Source organism: Ceratotherium simum, chromosome 11, assembly GCF_057802395.1.
Source record: "Ceratotherium simum simum isolate JZ-2026a chromosome 11, ASM5780239v1, whole genome shotgun sequence".
Lineage (NCBI taxonomy): Eukaryota > Metazoa > Chordata > Mammalia > Perissodactyla > Rhinocerotidae > Ceratotherium > Ceratotherium simum.
In genome coordinates, this window is record NC_141910.1 from 33,160,520 (window position 1) to 33,185,698 (window position 25,179).

At 36.2% G+C, this 25,179-nt stretch overlaps 1 protein-coding gene across 11 annotated transcripts in view; it reads left to right on the forward strand.

The window, feature by feature from the left end:
• NRXN1 (neurexin 1) overlaps positions 1-25,179 on the forward strand; it is a 1,078,564-nt gene that overhangs the window by 479,677 nt on the left and 573,708 nt on the right. For all 11 annotated transcript variants that reach the window (XM_087436779.1, XM_087436780.1, XM_087436781.1 and 8 more), the window contains 2 exons: positions 5,045-5,483; positions 18,873-19,256. In XM_087436779.1, the coding sequence (XP_087292905.1) occupies positions 5,045-5,483; positions 18,873-19,256 (823 nt within the window). The remainder of the gene's footprint in view (positions 1-5,044; positions 5,484-18,872; positions 19,257-25,179) is intronic.

Below are 25,179 nucleotides of genomic sequence, written 5' to 3' on the forward strand. Positions count from 1 at the left end.
GTAATGCGTATAAATCTCTCGTAACAGGGCATGATAGAAAGTAAACACTCCATAAATCTGAACTGATTCTTGTGGTGGTGGTGGTAGTGGTGGTTTTTCTTGTTGTTAGATGCCACAGAAACAGTCTCATGAGTGAAAGTAAAACTCCCAGGATCACTAGCTTCCTATGGATATTTTCCGGCTAAGAAACCTCATCTACAGAGAAAGCCTGTATTGTACTTCAAATTACAATATAAATATCAGAATATGAAAAGAAGCCCCAATCTGCTTTGATCTCTTTGGTTCTACTGGTCACAACACTCTATTAATTACTTTAAAATATTGACGAATCAGCTACTATGTGCCATGTTAGCTGTTACCTTTGTTACTACATTTAGATTGTTCCTCTCCATTAATTCCTGTAAGAATAACAATATTGTTATTCATAATAATAACAGCAACATTAATAACAGTAGCCACTATTTACTTGAGCACTTACTCTGTGCCAGGCCTTGTTCTTTGCTCTTTAATTGAAATGTACTTATTTTTTACAATACCTCTAATGTGATGGATATTATTAACCCATTTTACAGATAAAACTGAGCCTCTTCAACCTGAGCAAGGTTGAAGGACTTGCACAAAGTCACAGGGTTGCAAGTGGATGAACTGGATTTCTCTCTGAAATCTGACTTGAGAACCAGATTTTTAGGCCTCACTTATTTTATTCCCAAGAATGGGAGAGAAAACCAAGGCTCAGGATAAAATGAGCCATTCATGTTCTCTCAGGGAGGGTAATAACAGAGTCTGGATCTCTACATAGCTCTTTGACTCTAACCTCAGTGCTCATCTCACCATCCTGCATACTCTCATAGTTAAGGGATGAAAAGCCTTGATCAATGCATGTTAATTCAAGAGCCTTATTAAAATTTCTAAGCTGAAACATATATTTATGACAATAACAACAAAAGTCATTATCTGAGTGGCAAATGTTTTCCTACTGATCTACTGATTTTACACACTCCCACTTCCTGTGGAAAGAGCTTTATCTATCAGCCAGCAGTTCTTCAATATTGTCTGTACAACCCTTAGGTAGATATAATCCTTGAAGCATGTCCATGTACCTAAAGATGTAGTGAACATTCTCTTTACTAATGTATTAGTGTTTCGATATATCTCAGAATAGAGAACAATATCCTGGCATCAAAACCACAACTGGAAAAAGCCAGAAAATGAGAGGGAACAATAAGACATCTTTTATCTCTGTCCCAAATCACATAGATTGAGGGAAAAAAAGCTCAAGGATTTATGGATTTGACATGCCTTTCCTTTTTAGATGTCCATTTTAGAAATTAAGAAACTGAGACACAGGGATGTTAGGCAACTTGATGTAGGCAATAGCTTTGGGCTTAAACTAAGTCTGTATCCAGATCGTCAAGCTTCTATTCTTTAGCCTGTTTATTCCCCCTGCCTTTTTAGGATTATTATCAGATCAAATAAAATACTCAGTGACTGTCTGCCTGAAATTTCAAACCTAGCAATATAAAAACAGAAATGCATTACTCCTATTCTTGCATATTTAAGTGTGAAGGACATTTAGAAAATTCTATCAAACGTTAGAGGAAAAGGAAAAGATCATCATAGCAATGTGTGGAAATTATATGGCAGCGAAGAAAAAAATAAAAAAATAAAAAACAGCAAATAAATAACAAAAAAACCTAAGGCCTCTTTTACGTTTCTATCCCTTTGAAACTTATGATATAAGCCCATGAAGCAGGGAAGTGAAATTCAACATTTTGAATTGCTCTTCAAAAACAATCAATATCCCACAAGAAATCTTGATTCTATAGGCAGATTCAAATGAGTGTACAATAACATCATCACCAATTGTTAAGATGATAGCATATACAGAGATTTGTTGAAAGTTGAAACTATTAAATAAATTATAACTTTGATGTAAATAAGAAAAAAGATACATGAATAATTATAAGTGATTGAGAACCATATTATCTCAGAAAGAAGCCAAAAATTGCTTACACATGAATTTTTAGAAGATTTTGAGTGCTTACTGGCTACTCCTTATTATTAGAATTGAACTATATTCAGGTCATTTTAAGACCAAGTCTAACTTTAGAGAGGTAGAATGATTATGAAATCTGGGGCAGATGAAGTAGTTAGATCTGAGAGCTATCAGCTGGCCTATCCAAAATTGCTTTCCTGTCTTCTAGAGTTGCCTTTCAAAGAATACAAAACGAGAAGAAAAAAAAAACTTCTCAAGATAGTTCTTCTAGGAAAATGATTCTACCTCTGGAGAATTTTAACTCAGGTGTTTTTCACTCTAAAAGTAATTTATACTCCACAAAATGAGTTTGAAGGTGAAGTTTTCCAATACATAGTACAGCTTGCCATTAGTAACTGAACTTGCACAGAAGTTTCCATGTTTTCCTAGAAAAATAGGCTAAAAATAGTAGCTGGTTTTGAGATTTGTCCACAATGTCACATTCTGCTATATTTTAACTATATTTGTAAATATTATTAATAATAGTCTACAATCTGGGAACTAGGTTAAACAAAAAGTGAAGGAAGAATTTTCTTCAACTCTCATCAAATATTTATTGTCTACTCTGTGCCAGGCACTGATCTTGGTGCAGGGCTCCAGTGAGCAAGATTCCTACCTGTGTTAAGCATAGATTCTCGTGGAGATTCATTTTCTGTTTTTTGGAGAGGGCAGTGCATGGCTAATCCTAAGTAACATGATCAAGAGAATCCCTACTCCATCTCCCCAAACCTCCCTATTGTGAGGGCACCCAATTTACTGATGAGATTATAATCCTCACCTAGAATTGCCCTAATCCCACATCCTTCAGTTTTTTGGTAGCTGATGTGGGACGCATGAGCCAATAGACCCAGTGTTATACCCCCTTGATCATGTCAGAAACACCCAATTCCATTGCATGGACGATGTGTTAGCATTGATCAGCATTATCATCTGCATCATTTGGGTCAGAAAATGCTCATTCCTGATCAGTATCTGTGTAAAAAGAATTTCCAAGTATTAAAATATAAATCACCAGGAAAATTGAAAAAAAATATAGGTTTGGGTAGCTTGAAAATCATGTGAGAAGTTATAAAACTTGACAAATCATCCATAAAAAGCATTTTCTCCACTTATAAAGAACCCCAAAGAAAGACAATCCTAAATCAACTTTCCCAAGGCTTAATAGCTCTTTTTCTTTTCAAGAAAGTATACTTAAGAATTAATCTAATTCCTTTTTATTATTGCTTAAATTCATTTTATCTTTTTTTTGTTGTCAATAGATGCTTGTTAAACCATTATACATATTTGTTCAAAGAATAAATGATATGGTATTCTTTATAATAATCCTTCTACGAGATAAAGATAAACTGAAACACCAGGACTAGCGTTGGAAAGATGATTTATTTAGTTGGCACAAATCAAGTATAAAATACCAATTATATCAGTGTGCTTAATTTCCAAACATTTTCTTATAATGAATTAATTTAGAACCAATATCTCTGTGTATACTAGATGGTAAGAGATGATATTTATTATCATGCAGTTCGATGTAGTTGATATTTATTAAAATCTTACAATGTGCCTGGCATTGGATTGATTGTCTTTATGTAGATTTTCTCACATGGATTTTCTTCTTTAATCATTATAATTATCCCATAAAGTATTATCTCCCTATAAGGGAGAAAAACAAGCTTTAGAGATCATACAGTTAGGTAATACTAGAGCCGGCATTTGAACTTAGGGAGTCCAATGCCAGAGCTTGCTCTTAATCACTGTGAAAAATAAAGTATCCATTAACAAATCATATGAGGAAACTCATCAGCCGCACTAACTGTTGGCTCAGTTGGCCTTGGGTTTGGAAGAAATAACTGCTATGTTGACCTGGTTAACTTTATAGCACTAATCAGACACAGCCTGTCTTTTTTTGTGTGTTATATAAATATATTTCTATATGTGGATAAATGAATTTAGAACCTGACAATGTTGGCTGCTGTGAAATTTGAGTGCCTTCTTAAAAGAATTTAGATAGTTATCTGGACATAGATAACTAGTTTATCCTTAAGTCAGTATGACATATCTTTTGGAAATGTAATTATCCATGGTACGAAATTTGGAGAGAAAAAAGGTATGAATCTCTCTTTATCCTTACGTAAAATAGCTAGGAAATTGTTAAGCAGGTGCATGATACTGTGAGCCCTGCCAGTGGATTTGTCCAATGTGCTTTTTGGAGTCCAAAAAAGCCCCAGAACTATCGACAAGTGATCAGGACCACCCAGCCACTTTAGAAGAAGTGCCTTGAGAAATGAGGGTACAAGATGAACTTTGCTCTATATTTGTATACATTAAAAGTGAAATGGAACACCAGTAATACAGGTTGAATGGACTTAGAGTAAATACCATGTTTCAGAGTTATGTATATTATTCAAATAGTTATTAATGTAGGGCAGGGCAAGAGAGAGCTTCTGCATCTTAGTTATATTTTATGATTTTTCTGAGAAAATTCAGGAAGTTTTCTACTTCATCTTATTATGATTAACTTCCAAGGTTAATATGCACCATGGATATATAGACTATAGAAGAAATCCTGTATTTTAGGGAACTAGTATACAAAAGTATCTAATTTTAAATACTTTAGAGATGGGAAAACTGAAAAACCTCAATACTTGTCTTTAATAAATGAAGTATAATAGTCAACTAACAAAAGCAAATAGCTTTTCTAAGTTCAAGTCTACACATGCTTGAAATAATGAACGCTCTATGCAGATTTATTCAAATTATTTGAGTTAAATACAGGCAGTTTGTGTGTGTGTGCATGTGCACGCGCACATTATTTGAATGAAATTGGATTGGAATGGTTACTGTTCAATGAGTTGATGCTTGAATTTTATTTGGTTGAAAAGCTGTCATACATCAAAAGGTACTAAACATTTTATGCCTTTTCATGATCTACTTGCAAGTTACATGAGCTGATGACAAGTTCCTAATATTAAAATATGGGCCTAGTTTCTCACTGCTATCCTCTGCCTACAGGTTGTATATAAAAATAATGATGTAAGACTGGAATTATCTCGACTTGCCAAGCAAGGAGACCCTAAGATGAAGATTCATGGAGTGGTGGCATTCAAATGTGAGAATGTTGCAACTTTGGACCCAATCACCTTTGAAACCCCAGAGTCTTTCATCTCTTTGCCTAAATGGAATGCAAAGAAAACAGGCTCCATATCATTTGATTTCCGCACAACAGAGCCAAATGGCCTCATCTTATTTAGCCATGGCAAGCCACGACACCAAAAAGATGCCAAGCACCCACAGATGATAAAAGTTGACTTCTTTGCTATTGAAATGCTAGATGGCCACCTCTACCTCCTCCTGGACATGGGGTCAGGTACAATAAAAATCAAAGCCCTGCAGAAGAAGGTGAATGATGGAGAATGGTATCATGTGGACTTCCAGAGAGATGGACGGTCAGGTAATTTATCATTTTCCTATGCTGTTTATCTGCTGGAACACCCCATCTACCCTTTGCTATTCCTAAAGAATTAAAGCCAAGACATAGTAAAGGTTTTCTACCTTCCTGTCTCTAGGGTAAAGGAAAGTGACTGTTATTATTTCTGTTTCACATCATATAAGAATCAGAAGGAGCTAATTAATCATCGGAGTTGGGCATCAAACCCCAAATGCCCAAATGGCTTCTAGAATATCTTCCTAAATGAACATTAATTGGATAAGCAAGTGCCAAATCTTGCAAGAAATCTTATCTTGAATTTGCAAATGAAAAAATTCAGGGTTCTTGTATTCCCAATTATTTCATATCATAGGTTGTTTGGAGGTGCCTAAAAGTGGCAAATATAAAATATGAAAAAGAAAAATTTCAATGATCCACTCATAAAACCTTTAGTTTAATACAGCACACTTTTTATCCAAGGTGGATCAATGGTATCAAAAATACTTTATCCGGGGGCCAGCCCCGTGGCACAGCGGTTAAGTGCTCTCACTCCGCTGTAGGTGGCCTGGGTTCGGAACCCCAGGCGTGCACTGATGCACTGCTTGTCAGGCCATGCTGTGGCAGTGTCCCATATAAAGTAGAGGAAGATGGGCACGGATGTTAGCCCAGGGCCAGTCTTCCTCAGCAAAAAGAGAAGGATTGGCATGGATGTTAGCTCAGGGCTGATCTTCCTCACACACACACACACAAAAATACTTTATCCAATACAGTAGGATTTCGAGGACATTGGCAAAACTCTGCTGCCTTCCAAATAGCTTCTCTTTCTGATGAAAGATGTTTGGAATTCCACCAACAGGGGTTCATTCCTCTGGCTTCCTTCTGCTGCTCTTTTTCCCTGGAGGTGTGTGTGTGTGGTGGGGGAAAGAGGGGAGGTTATAGGGAAGGCCTGAAGATATAACACTTACTTACTCTAAAATTTGGGAGTGGATTAATGGGCTTAGGGACCTGAGTAGCATTAGGCTTGGGGAGCAAGAATCATCTAGGCAGAGGAAATAGCCTTTGTGGAAACGCAGAGAGAAGAGAGAGAGAGAGAGAGAGAACCAATTTGTTTTATGTATATAATTATATGTTATTTCTTTTACTTTCTTCACCCTGTGCTCCCATGCTCTGATTGTCCCTCTCACTTGCAAATCAAATTATCTTCTTATAATAGAAGACAACTGAATTTAAACGTAGCCGCTCCTCTCCTCTCCCTCCTCCAACTGCATCATTTGCTTACATGCTATATCGTCCGCTCTGGATTTTCTGCTAAACAGCAGTGTAAATTTGGCCAAGGCATTTTTTGTGGACTTGAATTTCTTCCTTTGTAAATGTATTGGGAAGGACCTAGTATTCACTGGTCCCAGACCCAGTGAAGGGGGATCAACAGTGATAGAGCTTAGGAGTCTATATTCTGCAAAGCTTTCCAGGGGACTTGATGGTTCTCAACCAAATTTGAGAACCACAGACCAGATGACACTTGGTGCTTCTTTTAGATCCAGTAATCTGTGATTACCATCCTATTTTAGAAGCGCCATGCCGAAGCCCTGGGGCTGAGCTCTCCTTCTTACACCTTCCTTTCGTAGACTCCCTTGTCACTATGTACTCCCAGCTTCTCTGCGAGGACGAGGGAGTAATATTTCACTATTATTCCGATTTCACTATTATTCATGCCTTGTCTTCCCGTTTATCAATCAAGAAGGTTGTGTTTGCCATCCTAGAAATATCTCTTTTGCCCAATAAAATAAAGAAATGCGATGTATGAAAATTGGGAGGGAGCTGGGGTGAGGGTGGAGAATTGAAGGAAGGTCAGAATCCATTGCTCTCATCCTCAGATACCTCAGAGACTCTGTTTCTGATCACCCCTCTCTGGAAAGTTGGTCTCTCTATGTTCTTTCATTTCCCTAAAGAAGTCCACAAGGAAGATTAGTTAGCATTCTGTGCAAGCTGTGCTATGTTATTTTTCTTCAGTATCTTAGATGATTGAGAGTAGACAGTAAAAGATTTTTTTTTTGTCAGCTTGCATTACCCATTCCATTAAGAATTGGATTCCTCTGTGTTTTTCTGATTTAATCTGAGAAGAGTGCATTGATGGGAATTCAGAAATATAGCAATAGAGTGCCTCCCTTTGGCTCCCCCAGCCCATTTCTACCAGAGATAGCAGTTAATTTGCTACTCAGGAATTTTCAGGTAGAAGATTTAAAAATAGGATGGGAACATGGACTAATCTTGTGTTTTGAAATATTAACTTGTGGATATTATAGTTTGACTTAAAATACATCTAGAATAAAATTTTGAAAATGATTTTCAAGAATATATATCTAGTTTTTGTCAGTTTTTAAAAGAATTTAAAAACATAACTGATCAGATCAAGGGGACATCTTTTGAAAGTTCAGAAGGGCAAAAAAATACTACACTTCAGAACAGTTCTATTTCATTCACCTAGAAATGAGGTATTTTCTTACTATATGAAGAAATACATGGTTAATGTCAAAATTTTAGTAAATGCAAAAGAATATAAAAAGGAAAATAAAACCATCTATTATTCATTTGATAAGGATGATTTATACTTGGATATTTCTTTCCAGTCTTAAGTGGTGATGCAATCTAATTAGTTTCCCAAGTCCCTTGGATGGCCTATTACAATAAGGATCAGATAAATACCTTAATCCTCAAGCAGAATAAAATCTACTTTTTCTGTTTAAGCTCTTAAATTCATCCAAATTGCCAAGAGTTTATTAACTTCCTTGTTTATATCCTCATTGGAAAAGGTCAAAGCAGAGAATATCTACTTTAATTTACAAAGTTAATTGCTGGATGGGAAGAAGAGGGAGATGCCTTAAGAGAGTATTATTTGCATTAAGAAAGAAAATAAACAAAACATGAGATTTTTTGTTGGGGAAAATCCAATGGAAAGATGAAGTCAGTATTCTTGGTGGTGTTTTGATGGTTAAGTACGTTTGTGTGATTACAATTTCAGATTAGTGAATTGGAACAAACAATACAAAAACCAAAGCTCATTCACTAAACCACGTTCTGCCCTTTACTAAACTGAAAAAAAAAGAGAGCTCATATTATGTTGCCCTAGCTCAAGGGAATTCAATGTAATTTTAATAACTGCAGCTGTTAATATTTTATATATAGTATTTTAATTAAGTTCTATATTTGCACACTGCATTGGTTTGGAATGAAGCAGCCTTTTAAAAATTGAATGAATAGCTATATTAGCTTTTATTTTACTTAAAGGATATTTCTGAGTTAAGCTGGTGAAATACTAAGATTTATAGCTAGTTAAAACTAAGAAACATAGAATTTCAAGAAATAATTCATTTTACCCATTTTTCACATCAGTTATATTTAGAGGCTATGTGAAAATTACTCTTAATATAATGTGAGGAGATGATACTGCTGTGACAAGAGGACAATGTGGGCTGCTTTCTTTCTTTTTTTTTTTTTTGTGGAGAAGATCAGCCCTGAGCTAACATCCATGCTAATCCTCTTTTTGCTGAGGAAGACGGGCTCTGAGCTAACATCTATTGCCAATCCTCCTCATTTTTTTTCCCCCAAAGCCCCAGTAGATAGTTGTATGTCACAGTTGCTGGGCTGCTTTCTGATTCATGGACAATGAAGGTCGTATCTATCGATTTGCTTGGGACACTCCTTAGCTGCATATTTAAAAACACTTAATGAGCCAATATTGTCTGTGTTATTAAAGTATAGGGAGCCCAGGCCTAAGAGTCATTCTTTCTGCTATTGACCATACTAAAGTCAATCGGAATAAAAGCCATGGCCATTAATTAGATGCTAATAACTTTGGGTTATCCTAGTCAGAGATAGGGTTAAAACTATATTTGATGGACAGACTGAATTTTTAATATCCCCAAAACAGTTTATAAGGGAAACCCATGTATGAAAGAGAATATCTTATTTATGTTTATATCCACAGGTCCTGGCCTTTCTTGTGCAATAGTAGTTGCTCAATAAATATTTGGTATAAGAAAAAATAAAGAATAAAAACATGTGAATAGCTCAGGGCCAACCTACCCCTAATCTTCTAAAAATAGTAGTATCATCTTTACATTTGAAGAGTAATAGCACTCTTTTAGTTGTAAATGCAGCTTTTTAAAGGAATTACATTACTTCCTGAAAGCAGTTAACACAATATAGGATAACAGGTGCTGTCTTTTTTTTAAAAATGTAATTCCATCCTCCAAGCCCAGATATCTGAAAAAAAAAAATTCAGTGAAGAAGTTAAACAACTGTTAGAGAACTGTGGTAAGCCTGGTACAAAAATGACAAGCTTTTATGAGTACAGGACGGCTCCTCCTGCTTGTTCGTGAGATCCCTATATCATTTAGCAAATATGTAGGTAGAAGGAAAATTAATCACGAGGGAAGACGTTCACTCATTCCTGAGGACTGAGATATGCAGTCACAGTGAGCATGCTGGTAACAAGGAAGGTAGTCACCCAGGATGTCCATCTTTCTGATGATTTGCCCTTCAGTCCTTTGTTCTCTAAGGTGGATATAGGAGCCCTCATTTGAGGAGAAATATTGCCTTCATCTGAATACCTTTCTAGAACTTCATTTTCAGCACAATTAATTGTATTGGGTTGTATGTTCCTTCTTCCATTCTATGACATGGGAAAGAAAGAGACACTTTAATTCCCACTCTTTGACTGATACTGTTTGGCCACAGCTGTTCTCTGTGCAATGTAGCTTCTTCTGCTGTCTGCTTAGTCTCTGACCAGTGCAGGGGAGGCCGAGTGGGCTGAGCCATGAAGGGCATTTTCAGATCCCGCGCGAGACTGGCAAAGGAGGACCCATACAAAGTGCGGGCATGATTTTGTGGATCAGAGTGTATGACTTCAATGCTTCAAATAGTGGGTGTCCTCTGTAGACAGCTTAGCTACTTAACAGAGCAAAACCCCTAAGTTGCTGAGTTAATAAATATGATTGAAAAGGCTCATTACTCTGCAAACTTTACAGGACTTAGAACTGAACATTTCCTTACCAACCCTCCTTCCTTTCCAGGCTCCCCCTTTTCCTCTCTCTTACTCCCAAACTCAACACAAAACAACTGTGCAGGTATTTAGCTGAAGTGTGAATTGTGCTAAAATTAGGATGAAGTTAATGACTGTGTTCTTGGGGCATGAATATTGTTTGAATTGTGTTAAGCTCTTTGGCTCAGACAAGGGTATCCTCTCAAGTATTTTTATAGCAAACTGCCAGTCATTTTTTTTTTTTGCAAACCATCATTACACATTGAAATCAAAGAGAAAGCTCATTATTCTTGTCAAATTCTGCTTGTGTACAGCAGGGTACAGCAGATTGTATCAGCGGTTATTCGTGGGTAAGCCTACATTTAACAGCTAAGAAGCCATTGAGATTTGAATTGAAGTCATAGAGTTCTAGCTTAAGAACTAGAAATTACAGTGGGAAAGGCACAAAGCTCTCTCCAGAGCACGTAATTAGAGGTTTATAGTAATCACTGTTTGATGTGAACAGCGCTTTCTAGCTATCTATTACCAGCGCTGATTTCTGTGTATACCATTCATGAATCACCACACTTAGACATTTCTACTTGAACAACCATTAGATGATTTCTCTGTTTAAGTCTTGCTTTGACCTTGCTCTCTGACTGTAAACGTTCCTCCTATGCCTTTACCTAGTAGCCTGTTGCATATGTTGAAATAATTTTAAGTGAATTTATACTACTTGATTTTGTATCCATGTCCATAAACCACTACCCATCGATGGGAAGACTAAAATCCCTTATCAATAATTTATCAATTATTTGACTATCTTGAAGACTAGATGGAGTCAGTTTTGCATAAAATTGTTATATTAAATTTTATTGATGCTTATATTTATTTATTTATTCTGAACACATTTAAAAAGAAAAAAAGTCATCTATTGTCTTCCTCCCAATCAAAACATTTTTATTTTTTCACATTTTCTTTCAGTCTTTGTTAACATGGACGTATGTTTTATATAATTGCAATCACAGTAAAAACATAATTCTTCAGGCTATTTGTTTAACATATCGTAAACTCTTTTTTGCTCAAAAATATCTAAGTAGCAAAATTTTTTCCGTGCAAGTTATGAAAGCAAGCATCTGAGAATCAGAGCAGAGCTTTGCAAAGGTACCTAAGGGAGGCTCACAGGCTTGTAGGACTCATATGTATTAACATGTCTATAGAAAAGAAAGTCACAGAGACAAAAGTTGGCAGTACTCATCTAAGAACTGCCTAGGGGAATTGATGCTTCACTCCCACTGTAGAGATAGAGGCAGGTTATCTTAACTGAGATGAGGAAGTGTGTCAGACCATCATAGGTTAATATTACTACACATTGCCTTACCTCATGTACTCTCCTTGTTCAGAATCCATGTTTCCCACTCTTTTGGTTAAGATTTAGCTCTGATTGTAAGTCTGATTGCAGTAGAGGAGTAAAATAGACCAGTTATATAGATATGAGTGTTTCCATAGGAATTAAATTTTCCATCGTAAATAAATAAATAAACATTTGGATTATAAATTGACATCCCATATCGGCAGAGCTACATAGAAGCCTTCCATGTCATATGATAATTTCTCATAGAGAATTAATAACTTGGCATTCTTATTTTATACATCAGTCTTGTGGGCTTGCTAAATATCAGTCAAACCCTGAGAGATGGAACCTCAATCTCTAAATCTACCAAATCTCCTTTCTGGGCCTACCAAGCTAAGGGGCAGACCCTGGACTATGGTGTCAGTTGCACTCTCAGGAAATAGGCAATCACCTGACCACACCCAGCAACAGTAACCCTCATTGTGAAGTGCTGTGGAACTTCTGCAAAATATTTTAGTTGCTGCAAAATATGTGACTTAATTGGTATTTACAACTTCCCAGTATTGTGTATGGTCATTTTTAAAATTCACATGTATACACATGTTGCTATGCATGTGCTTAATATATGACATGTATGTAACATATGAATATTGCTATTGGTGAAAATGTTCAGACAATTCAAAACATACAAAAGTGAAGATTTTCCATTTGCACATACTTCCCTCACCAATTCACTCCCTCCTCCATAGGTAATGGCTAAAATAATTTGGTGTTGACAAATTCCCAGGTATTTTCCTATGCTTCAATATATCTATAAATATATTTACACATAGAAAATAAATGTAGAGCTTCTTTCTTACATAAATAAGATCATTCTTTGCCAATTATTGGGTGACTTAAACAACCTACTGAGAACTTTTTCTATGCCATTCTTTGTAGTGACATCATATACCCTCAGTCTGAACACATCAATATTTACTTAGTCATTCCTCTATTGATGGACACTTAACTTTTTACTTTTTAAAAAATTTCTCTGTTGTAAACTAATTTATAAAGAAAGTCTTCATATTATATCTTTATGCATATTGGTCAGAATTTCTGTGGGATGGATTCTGAGAACTGGAATTGCTGGGTTAATTGCATTTTTAGTTTTGAAAGATAATGACAGGTTATTTTACTAACAGGCTGTTTCAATGTACACTCTTATCTACAGTACAGGAAGTGCCCTCTCCCCTTCACTCTTGCCTCTCACTAGATATGATCAAACTTATAAATTTTCTTGCAAGCCTTATTTCTTTATATATTGGTTTGATTCTTGAAATCTCTGGCTCACAGAAGAATCCAAGTAAGCAGAAAATATATGGTAATAAGCAGAAAACAGAGTATTAAGATTGTATTTTTGTTTTGTTTTTGAATAAAGTTTATTTCAGTTCCTATTATAAACCTAATACATGACATTGTTTTTTTATGAAGACACAGAAAATTAGAAAGAGAGAAAAGAAAGAAACAAAGAAAGAAAAACTATCCACTCATAATCCCACTCCTCCAAAACTCCCATTATTAATATTATAGTTTATTTTTTTTTTACTATTTTACGGGATTTATATATTTTGCATTTTGCATCATACTTTATATGATATAATCAATGTATAATCAATGTTTCATTCTGCTTTTATCACTTATATTAGGCCTTTTACTGAGTTTTAAATTGTTAATAAAATATGAATTTGACAAGAAAATTTGTAAGTTTGTGGAACCTGATTCTATTCTGCAGTAAGAGGCAAAGCAGAAGTATGGATAGATAAAGTTGACGTTTAACTAAAAAATTATTTTAAGCAGTAATTTCGAAAATTTTTACTCAAAAAGGAACCTTAGTGACCATCCAGTCAATTCTTTTATTTTGCTTACGAGCCACATCATGGCCTAATGAATCTATTATTTGGCTAACTCGTCAGCTAGTTAGTTGCAAAGCTAGAACATGAAAATCGATTTCCTCTGACCAGGCAAAAGCATTTCCCATTACAGCACACTATTTTCTACCCCCTCATTTCCCAGTCATTTAAACTTTTGCAGTAATTTAAAACTTAAAACCAAATTAACTTATTTTCAATGTCACCTTCACTACGTGTTTCTTCTCACCCTGTAAGCTAATCTTCCAGAAGTGAAAAAGCCAAGAAAAATTGGATGAAAAAAAGAATGGAAACTAACAGATTATAAATACCAGACCGAAATGTAAAGTTAATTTCCATTTTTATAACTAAGAACTGTTTTCAACAGTTTTTCCTCTTTTACGTTACATTTTATATAAAATGTGAATTTATTATTTATGTTTATGAATATTCTTAAATAAATATTACCTTGTCTATTTATCACCTTTGTTTTACCTTTTGCATATGCCAAGAAAATAACCAGGTTTAAATGTTAATATAAGTTAGTATGATTTCTCTGTTAAAATGATAAAAGTCATATATACACAAATGCATTTGTTTTTCAGCTGAATTTCATTTCTTTACAGGTAAAATAACACAGTAGGCTGCTTTGGATTCTTACATATTGAAGCATAAAGCACTGATCCAAATAAGTCCCAAATATGACTGTCCTCTATAGATTTTAACAGCTCAAATATAGCAATGTTTACATAAAATATTTGTTTAATTTGCCAGAAACTTCAAATGTAATTATAGTGGAAGAAGGTAGCATATATGAAATAATCAAGCCATTCCAAAGAGAACCTATCAATATTTGTAGTTCCAGGAAAAAGATAGAGGGATAAACCAATATTATACCCAGATTTTTGTTTTCTCTTAAAAATTTGTTTACATGTGATTGTACCTTGGCCTTTCGAAAATTTTCATTTTCTGTTGATAGAGCTGTGGAAACTACTCAATTGTCTTTATCAATGAACAAGGTTTAACTATTCATTTTATGTTTTCTTGATAACCACTGTCTTTATAACTCAATTATAATGAAATAGGCACTTGGGAACCTTAATACTGAAATTTCACTGTGCTCGTATGTATGTGTTAAATTGGTTTAAATGAATTCAGTGATTCTGAGATGAGTCTTTTGCTTAGGTGAAAATGTCCTTTGATTCATATCAGTAATAAAATCATTAAGGAATTTGGGATTCAAATCCCTTATCAGAAATATGTGTATTTCAGGACATTTGCACATATGTAGGCCAAAATATAAATATCTATTTGGATTGGACTCAGTAATAAAATTTAATTATTATTTCAAATAACGTTTTTACTCTGTGAATCTTAAGAATATAAAAATAATTGTTACCATTCCCACTTAAATTAAGTTCTAGACTTTCTCTTTTTTTGCCGTCTCTTTTTACAAAGATTTTCTAAAATACAAGTGCATATGGATTGTCAAAGCATATACAGAAAATAGTTGATTTTCAGTCATGGTTGTTTCATTCCATTATGTTCGTTTGCAGAATATTCCAATGAATGATGTCTGACACATGCATATGCTTGCTGTCACCCCTTACTGTGATTCAGGGTTAATCAGTCTAAAAAGTTCTGATCCCCTTGGATTGTATTTGAGTTGAAGTTAGAATTATATTCCTTTTGCTATCTCTGTCATCTTTCAACCCTTCTTATTCCCATGAGAACTCTAAAATTGTCTCTCAAAGAGACAATGAGTAGCTATGGGAAAAACATCCCTATTCTTTATGATACTAACTTCTCAATCAGTGTTTTTTGACCTGTGGGTTACAATCTGTTAATTGGTCCCAAAGTCAATTTGGTGGATCATGTCTAGCACTTGTATTACTAAAATTATATAAGAAAAAAAATATCCGAGTGCCTCAGAGGTAGTAGAGTTAAATATTTTTCTGTTAAACTTTTGTTTCAATATGTGTATGTGTGTGTCTGTATGTGTGTGAGTGTGTGTGCACTGGGCTATAAGTAAACCACAGTCGTGCATCACTTAACCACGGGGACTCGTTCTGAGAAATGCGTTATTAAGCGATTTTGCCATTGTGTGAACATTATAGAGTGTATTTACACAAACCTAGATGGTATAGCCTACTACACACCTAGCCTATATGGTACTAATCTTATGGGACCACTGTTGTATATGCCGTCCATCATTGACTGAGAACATCGTTATGCGACGCGTGGCTGTGTGTGAAAACTGTGGATCAACTTTGGGTGTTGTGATCAGAAAACTCTAGTCTAATCATAGAGTTATAGTGAATATTTTACTCTGGCCACAACAAACACATTTATAAAAACATATCTGAGCTTTTTTACGGTATTTTGTTTAACGCGGGCACTAACAGACCATAAAAAAAATTAAGAGACCCAGTCACTCCATTCTCATTGTCAGACAAATGGTTCATTGATGATTGTCTGAAATACCCAGCAGCAGTTTTTGCCGCTGAGAGTGTAGACACACTGACTATGGAAACTAACAGCATACTGAGCCATGGAAACTGTGTGGAGGAGACAGAGAGTAAGGTGTTATGCAAGCCACAAAATTCCTTCATCTCAGGAATTCTCCAAGCATCCTCTTAGTGTCAGAATTATATCATAAATAAAGACAATACGGTTTTTCCAAGTGTTTTTTTTCCCCCTGAGTTGAATCAACCTTGTTCCATAAATAAAAAGACAAACGGGAAAAATTACATATTTTTAAAAACATATCCCCACTCTTGTAAAACTTTGTCATTATTCACTTGTTGTGTGTTTCCTACCAATTCTCTCTCAATATAATATATTCATTTCCAGGAAGTCTTCTTGAACAATTGGAAAACAGGGGGTGGCACCCCTTTCCCTTTTATCTTAAAAACATAAGTCACTATGTCCATTGCATTCAGCCTTTGCTTTCCACATGTAGTATTTTTTTTTTAATGCCCACCTTTCCTTTTCTCGTTAATACTCACTCTTTCTCATCATTTTCTACCTTAAATTAATGGATAATATAGGGACATAACACAGAGGATGGGGATTATCTATTGACTCAGTTCTTAGAGCATTTGGACAGTTAAAAATGCATGTAATGAAATTCTATTTAGAAGAGAAAAATGTCACCATTCTCTCAAAATTCTATATTTCATTTCCCCAAAATGCTTTTTTATATATTTTTCCAAGTAGGATTTTATGGTACCTATATGTTCCTAACTGAATTTTCTTCTAGACACTTGCACAAATGTGAACAGTAAAAATGAGTATTTTGTGGTTTTCCCTTTTTGCTGCCTCCTTCTGAAATGCCTATTATACTCGCCTCTTTGGAAGGCCAAAATAGCAATGCCTTTGAGTGTTTCTCCCCTAGGAGCTTTTTCCATTTCTTTCTGTGGAAGTCTAGAGAGACAAATGTCCTCTTGATGACTTGGCTGCCTACGCAGTCTCTGTCAGCGGCTTCCTTGCCCTTCTCTCTTGCAAAGACAGATCCCATTACACTGCCCCATTGAGGAGTGCCCCTTCTGCTGGGATTGGAATGCTCCTGGGCACAGCACAGAGACTGGTAGCCCTGTGTCCTTAGAGGCACATTTCACATTCTTCACAGGCCATATTTTCACGTGGGGCGGACCTTAGGTATTCTGTGAAACAACCACAATGCATCTTCCTGCCCACCTTTTACCCACACTACACTTTCCCTTTCTGTCACTACCTCTGTACCCTGTCTTCTGTCTTCAGGCTTTAATTGTGTCTGTGCCCTAAATCCCTAGGCTCTCTGTCAGGGGCTGACATGGCATCAGACATTTTCTAATCCACTTTCTCTCTTTAGACTCTTACTATTCTGCCTTATGGTCTAGACCTGAAAAAATAAATCTGGAATAATCTGGTCAATGTGGTGTCCTTTTCAGGCATCATATTTGCATTTTTACAAAGATCTTTCTGGAGATAGAATATCAGTGGAATTTTGAATAATCTGGTGGTACAGGATGGAGGCTTTGATCAGGAAACTGCCTGCTGTCTTTCATTTTCTCTTCTTTTAATGGATTCCACAAATATTTTTTTTCTGTGATCCTCAAATAATCCCATATGAATGTCTTCTTTTTCATCCTATGTTTAGGGCCTGGGTTCCTGTATATTTATAAAGTAATAGAATTATTTTCCCCTTACATTTGGAGTGAGGGAAAAAAAAACATGTCACTTTAGATAAGTAACTAGTTTGGTTTAAATGAAAAAGTAAACAGCCAATTTGACTTTGTTTTTATAATGAATTATGATATACAACATTTATGCAGTGCTTATTATAAACCAGACACTTTACTAGTATTATTTTATTTAACACTCAGAGCAACCGTATGAGGTAGGTCATGTTATGCCCATATTATGGATGAGTAAACTGAGACCATAGATGTTAATCAATAGATTCATACGGCTAAGAGCAATGAAGTCACATTTTGACATAAATAATCTGTCAAACTATTGTGTTCAATAAAAGCAATCAAGTCAGTTAAAGATGGGGGCACACAACCGTTCTTTGGTTTGCAGATGCATACCAGCTTTGAAAACAAGCACTAACCAAAGAGAGTCTGACTTTATTCCAGAGAGTGGTAGAGAATGCCACTTTCTCTTTCTCCCTTTCCTTCTCCTTCTCCTTCCCCTCCCCCTCCTCCTCTTCCTCCTCCTTCTCTCTTCCTTCCCCTCCCTTCCATTCTTTGTTTCTTGGCTGAACTGTTAGAGTGATATAGAATGCCAATTTCTCTTTCTTTTCTTCCTTCCTTCCTCCCTTTCTTCCTCCCTCCCTCTCTTCCCTCCCTCCCTCCTTCCTTCCTTCCCTCACTCCATCCCTGATAGAAGCTGACAAACACTTTTTGTGGGCTGTACGCTTTGATTTTCATTCCCAAAGTCAAATGGAACCATTTTAGTTACAGTCTGCCTTATTTTTAAAGTTACTTAATTCCACAGATTTCTGTTCATTCCATTAGGAAGTACGAGACACCAGTAACAGAAAGAAAACTATGAAATGTCGGCCCTCCAAGAGCTCCCCTTAGGCAGATGAAAGAGAGAAATGGTGATATTGAGAACATGTTGCGCTCTGTAATGACCTGTGTGTTCTCGTGTCTTTGCAACAGGTACCATTTCTGTCAACACGCTGCGCACGCCCTACACTGCTCCTGGCGAGAGTGAGATTCTGGACCTGGATGATGAATTGTACCTGGGGGGCTTGCCAGAAAATAAGGCTGGCCTCGTCTTCCCCACTGAGGTGTGGACTGCTCTGCTCAACTACGGCTACGTGGGCTGCATCAGAGATTTGTTCATTGACGGCCAGAGCAAAGATATCCGGCAAATGGCTGAAGTTCAAAGTACTGCTGGAGTGAAGCCTTCCTGCTCAAGGGAAACAGCAAAACCGTGCCTTAGCAACCCTTGCAAAAACAATGGCATGTGCAGGGATGGGTGGAACAGATATGTCTGTGATTGTTCCGGAACAGGCTATCTTGGCAGGTCCTGTGAGAGAGGTAGGATTCCAAAATCCAAGCAGCCAATTCTCCTGAGAGGAAACGTGTGTTAAATGTTGATCTCAAACCTTAAACTGTCCATTGAAACATAATGTATAGTCTGCCGGAGTAAACTCTCTGCAAACCAAGCAGCCACACCTGACATGCGTGACTGATGGCCTTCGTGATTTCAAAGGGCATGATTCTGGGAAGACAGAGCTTTTTAAGTATATTGCAGGAATAAGTCTTAGGTCTTTTGTATCCTCTGGGGTATTGGCCTAAGATGTATAATAGACAATAACTATCTCTTGCCTAGTTTTTAATTTCAGGACACTAGAAAGTAAAGAAGGCATGAATTAGACATATTTGTGGCATCCAGAGCTAATATCTGCGCCAAAAAATAGCATTTGTAACAAGCTAAGCTGTAAGTTGCAACTTCCCTGACACTGTTGCGTGAAACTTGTTAGCATTCTCATTGCACTTCAGTCAACTTACCCAGGTATGAAGTTTGGAAAGTAAGCTGACTTGAAGTCGTCTAAGTTACACCAACATTTTCAGAAGTGCACCCTAATTTCAAAGGCACTTACCTTTGCCTTGGACCTGACTGATCACAGAAGATTTGTTTACCTATTTGATATTAAGGCTCAGTGGGTCTGTTGAAGCTCTGAGCAGGTGCCTCCCTTTCCTCCTCTAGTGGGAAGCAGAGCTACATTTTTTTTCTTTTCTTCTCCCATTAGAAGAATAAAGGTCAAAGGGAGGGTGCAGGGTGATGGCTGCCACCGTTCATCTGCAGACCTGACCAAAGGAAGAAATAGCCGAACAAATAGGTCTAAGCATGTCCTTCCATCGACCTAAGAGTTTCAGATAAATGCTTTAGTCACTATACCCGTTGCCACTCATTTCCAACAATGGAACAAGACATCAATAGGAAAAAATATTGATGAGTTGTTCCATTCTCCTCTCATGCTCCAAATAACATTGCTCTATTAGACATTTACTCTGAAAATACGTGGTATCTTTTTTTTTTTTTGGTGAGGAAGATTGGCCCTGAGCTAACAGCTGTGCCAGTCTTCCTCCACTCTGTATATGAGATGCCACCACAGCGTGGCTTGATGAGTGGTGTGTAGATACGCACTCAGGATCCAAACCGACGAACCCCAGGCCACAAAAGCGAAGTGCACGAACTTAACCACTATGCCACTGGGCTGGCCCCTGGCATCTATTTTCTAAGCCATGTATGTTTAGTCTTTTTTCTCCTCTTCATTTCTGAAATAGTTTAATTCATTTAAGCTACCACTTCCTAGAGAAAAAGTGCTGATTTTCTAGAATCCAAAGTTGAAATGTGACTTTGGTTCTTTATCCTAATAAGGAATTTCATCAGCTTATCAGTTCTATTGTAACATTAATGTAAAAATTGATAATAGTAACTTAATAAGCTCATAATGATCTTAAATTATATAACAAAATATTATCACTGTTCTGTGTTATACAGTTAGATAGGTCAATAGATGGGTAAGTATTTTAATCATATAGATTCATTCGTTCTCCTAGCACCTAATTGCAATTCCTGTGAATTGTCACTAGAGGTTAGCTATTTTTGTGTAGTTCCATTTGTAAGGTGTATGTTCTCTGTAAATTTCCTCTTCTCACTTTTCCTTCTAATTTCAGCTTATTTGTTTGTATAGTTTGGTTTTTAGAAATTGCTGAAAGGGGCCAACAATAACAACAAAAAAGTGACAATGCTTGCAAGATAGATTACAGTTAGACATAATGTGAGATTAGCAGACCTGTATGATTTAAGACTTTGTTTTCATTTTAATCACTCAGAGAGCCACCAGTTATTCTGATGTCTCCTGCTTAAGTGAAGCTAGGGAAGAGTATAACTGAACTGTCCCACGAATTACAGAAGCCTTCAGTAAAATACGCATGGTGCACCACCCTGTGGCAATATTCCGCTACTACATATGGCAGAAATTAAAAATAGAAATTGTAGAGCTTCCTGAGCCAGAATGAGGGGATGGGAATATTTATATATTGCAATAATTAGAAGGAGGGGTGGCGAGCGTATGTAGATCTGCACATGAGAATTTAATGGCAAACTTCATCATTGGGATTCAGCATACACTTTTATCTGACAGGTGGCTGGAAATTTCTGCAGATTTCTTTGTCTCCAGGTTGGTTGTGAGTTGAGGAGAAAATGGTCATTTTTGTGCGGTTTTGGTTTCTGCACTACCCAACGTATTGTGAGAAGACTTTGCTTTTCAAAATTAATTTTCTTGTTCACATTATGGTATCTCTTGAGAACAAGGGTGATGTGGGATGCTTGTCATGCTCCATACCGCAAAGTTTGGCTTTTGTCCAGTTTCCAGCTATGCCCCAGTTCAGTCAACACCAGACCATGCCCAGCCAACCCTCAGGGTTCCCACTTCAAAAGAAAGGGCTTTGACTGTGATTCTTCTCCAGATACACTTTTATCACATGGGGTTTTGATCGTATAAGACTTGACTGACAACGTTTGAAATTAAAAAAATAAAAGACACTAATAAAGTTTCTATTTTACTATTATTGAGCAATAATTGATAATTTATAAAGATAATTATTCAAAGTAATTAAAAAGTCTTTGGACAGTGCAGCATGGGGAATGGTATTGCAATCACATTATAGGAAATCTTCGTTATGCATTAGTAAGCAAAGGAGTTTATAAGAAAGAACAGAGTATTTGCTGACTTAGGCAAATAGGAAAATAGTATTTTCTTTTATGTGTATTGGTCCCATAAGGAAGATTAATATAGAAATAATGTTCAATTGAAGGTAAATTATATTCAGCACCTTCTCTTCTGCTTTATTTTTAATAAAACTGAGAATTTGTGGAGACTTGTTCATATAGAAATTATTTTTGTTTATATGTGTATGGTATAATCAGAGGTCTACTTTATACTTGTTTGTTAAAACTCTAACAGATGGAGGGACAGATGTCAGAGCAATATAATTTGGCTCCCTGTCTGATTTTCGTCGTTGATCACAATATGTGACTGCCTTTGGGCAAAACTGAGCACAGGTGTACACTTTAGACTGCAAGAAGGAATAATACAGAAAAGCAAATTTATCAAACTTAACGACACAGGGGAAGGAGATACAGGAGACAAAGTTGAAACTTTCTCCCCCACTGGGAAGTATTGTATTGGACTTAGCCTTTTAAAGGACTCTTGTGTTCTAAGTGATAAAATAATTTTGCTAATGTTAAAGGATGCTGCCAAATAGCATAACCTTCAAATGTCAGAATGTTGTTTACCATTTATTTGGCAACTCTAGACTGCAACCTTGTGCATTTTCCATTTCTTGTCTAATTAAACATTAACTCTAATTATGAGGAATCATTTAGGTGTTCATTTGTCGTTTATCAATAAATTATTTTCACATTGAGAATTATTTAAAATGGCACACAGCGGCACTCTAGTTTTATTACTTTACGATGTTATTTCATTCCTGCAGCCTTTTGGAGAATGTTAAAGGACAATGATCCTCATTATTTTTCTACTTTGGATTGTATTTCATACTATATTTATGATCCATTGTCAGTCATCTGTATTTCTAAAAGGATGTTCCCCCTACTTAGTTTTCAATCAAATTAAGCTGCATTTCATAGAAGAATATGAGATCATTTTTAAAATACAATTATGGAATAATAGAGACTGGATTTACAGACTAAATAAATAGAAGAGGAAAACTAACAACACTTTGGTCCTTTTACCTGTATGATACCAAAGTAGCTGAACAATTGATAACGGTTTTTAAACTTTTATTCAGATATTTGTTGCTATATAGATATGGACAATGATTGGCTATAGTTTAGGAAAAGAAATAGTGAAGATCAAATCTTTTTTAAGATTATACAAGAAATACTTTTTTCTAGAGTTCACCACAGTTTTACAATCATTAGTTATTTTTTGAACAAACTACTACTAGATTTTTCTTTTGGGAAACTTCTTATCTAATTGGAAAAATATATGGTGTCATGTAGGACCACTGTATTTTAAAGGATCATATTTTATTTTCTCAGTGCTTAGGTCAATGCCTAGCCACAGGATTCCTATTTTAATAAATGGATCCCTTTCCTATTCTGTCTTTTGTGACACAATTATGGCCTTCAAAGTAGACTTTAGCAAATATTTTGTTCACATACATTGTCACAATTAGATTCCACTTACAATAGCCAAATAACCTCTTTAGTGAGGAATTATGTAAGCTTGATATACAAATTGAAATAAGCTCTTTTATATATCTTCAATATCATTAATTCAGTAAGTGTTTATTGAGGCTCTACTGTGTGCCTGGCACTTTTTGGGGCACTCACCTGCCAGTAGAAGAGTAAATATGAGAGCCCAACCTCTGCCCTCATGATACTTACATTCTAAAGGCTGAAGACAGACAATAGTATATAAACAAATAGGAAATGGTAATTGTTTAAAAATGAAATGGTAAGTAGATATAGAATAACTGGCAGGGGGATTAGAGGAGTGGTTGACGCAGGCCGCTCCAGGTAACATTTGACTGGAGACCTGAATGTGGAAGGAACCAGCCACATAAGGATCTGGGGTGAAACTTTTTAAGACAGAGGGAGTGCAAATACTTGAATAAGAGACAAAACTAGTGTGGTTGGAGTTTACTAAACAAGGGGGAGAGATGCTAAAAGCTGAGACCAGAGAGATGGGCTGGGGCAGATCACACAGAACCTTCTAGGTAGAAAGGAGTACAGATTTTATTCTAACTGCAGTGGGAGACTATTGGTAGGGGGTGCAGGGATATCGTTTAAGCATCAAAGAGACATAATCTGATTTACTTCTTCAGAAATTTGGCTTGGCTGCTGTGTGTAGGAAGAAAGAGTAGAAATAGGGAGGCCATTGAGGGAGCTATTATAATGTTCTAGGTGGGAGATGGGAGCAGAGTCTGAGGTACTTTACAGTAAGGGTAAGAAGCCATTCATTCAGGAAATGGATTGGAATTAGAGCCTACAAGACTTGCAGACTTGTGAATAAATTGGACATGGCAAAGAAGTTAAGAGAGAAATCGGAAAGGTTAAGTTCTGAGCAATGGGATTATACCATTTACTGAGATGGAGAACATTGGAGAACGAGCATGTTGGGTTTGTTCATTTTGGGGGTGCCTATTGTATTCAAAGTGGAGATGTTAAAGAGGCAATGTGTGATGGATGGATGATGGAGCTCAGGAGACAAGTCAGGGCTATTGATAAATATTAGGGGGGAGTGAACATGTGAGTTGACCAACATCCTTTAAATCAAGAGGTAGATGGAAAAGAGAAGAGCAACAAGGAGAGAGACCTGGAACCCTCAGTGCTTATTGCTTCTGGATGCGCCTTCAGTCTCATGATGACAACAACTAATGAGTGAAGTCCGTTAGAAGCAATACTTGACTCTTCTGACTTTTGAAAGATAAACTTGCAAAACCACAACTCCAGAATATAGTCCTAATGATGAGAATTTCCTAGTTTATTTTATTTCCAGGTAGTTTTTCTTTTATTAAATGATATTCTGAGTTATCAGAACCAATGAGAAAGCAAAATGACTCATACTTATTTTGCAGTGTTCCACCACCATATGGTGTTTAATATTAAAGGGTGCTATTTCTTAAAGCAGTCGGTTTGTGATCAACATTTTTTGCTATTCAGTCCTTGATGTGTTTGATGCAGTATTAAGGAACTTCTCTGTTAAAGCAGTCAACTTTAGTAGCACACACAAACTCTTCAGTCCTACCCCCATCCTTGTTCAATGTTACCAAAGTACATAGCTATTGACTTTTTGGTGATAGCTGAATATTTGCAGAATACCAGGGTGGTGCTGACAGATAGTGTTTGAAGTTACCCCTTACCTATGAATGAACCTTAAAATGAAGTTACAGTTTGTGTCTTTGTAAAAATTACCTTGTT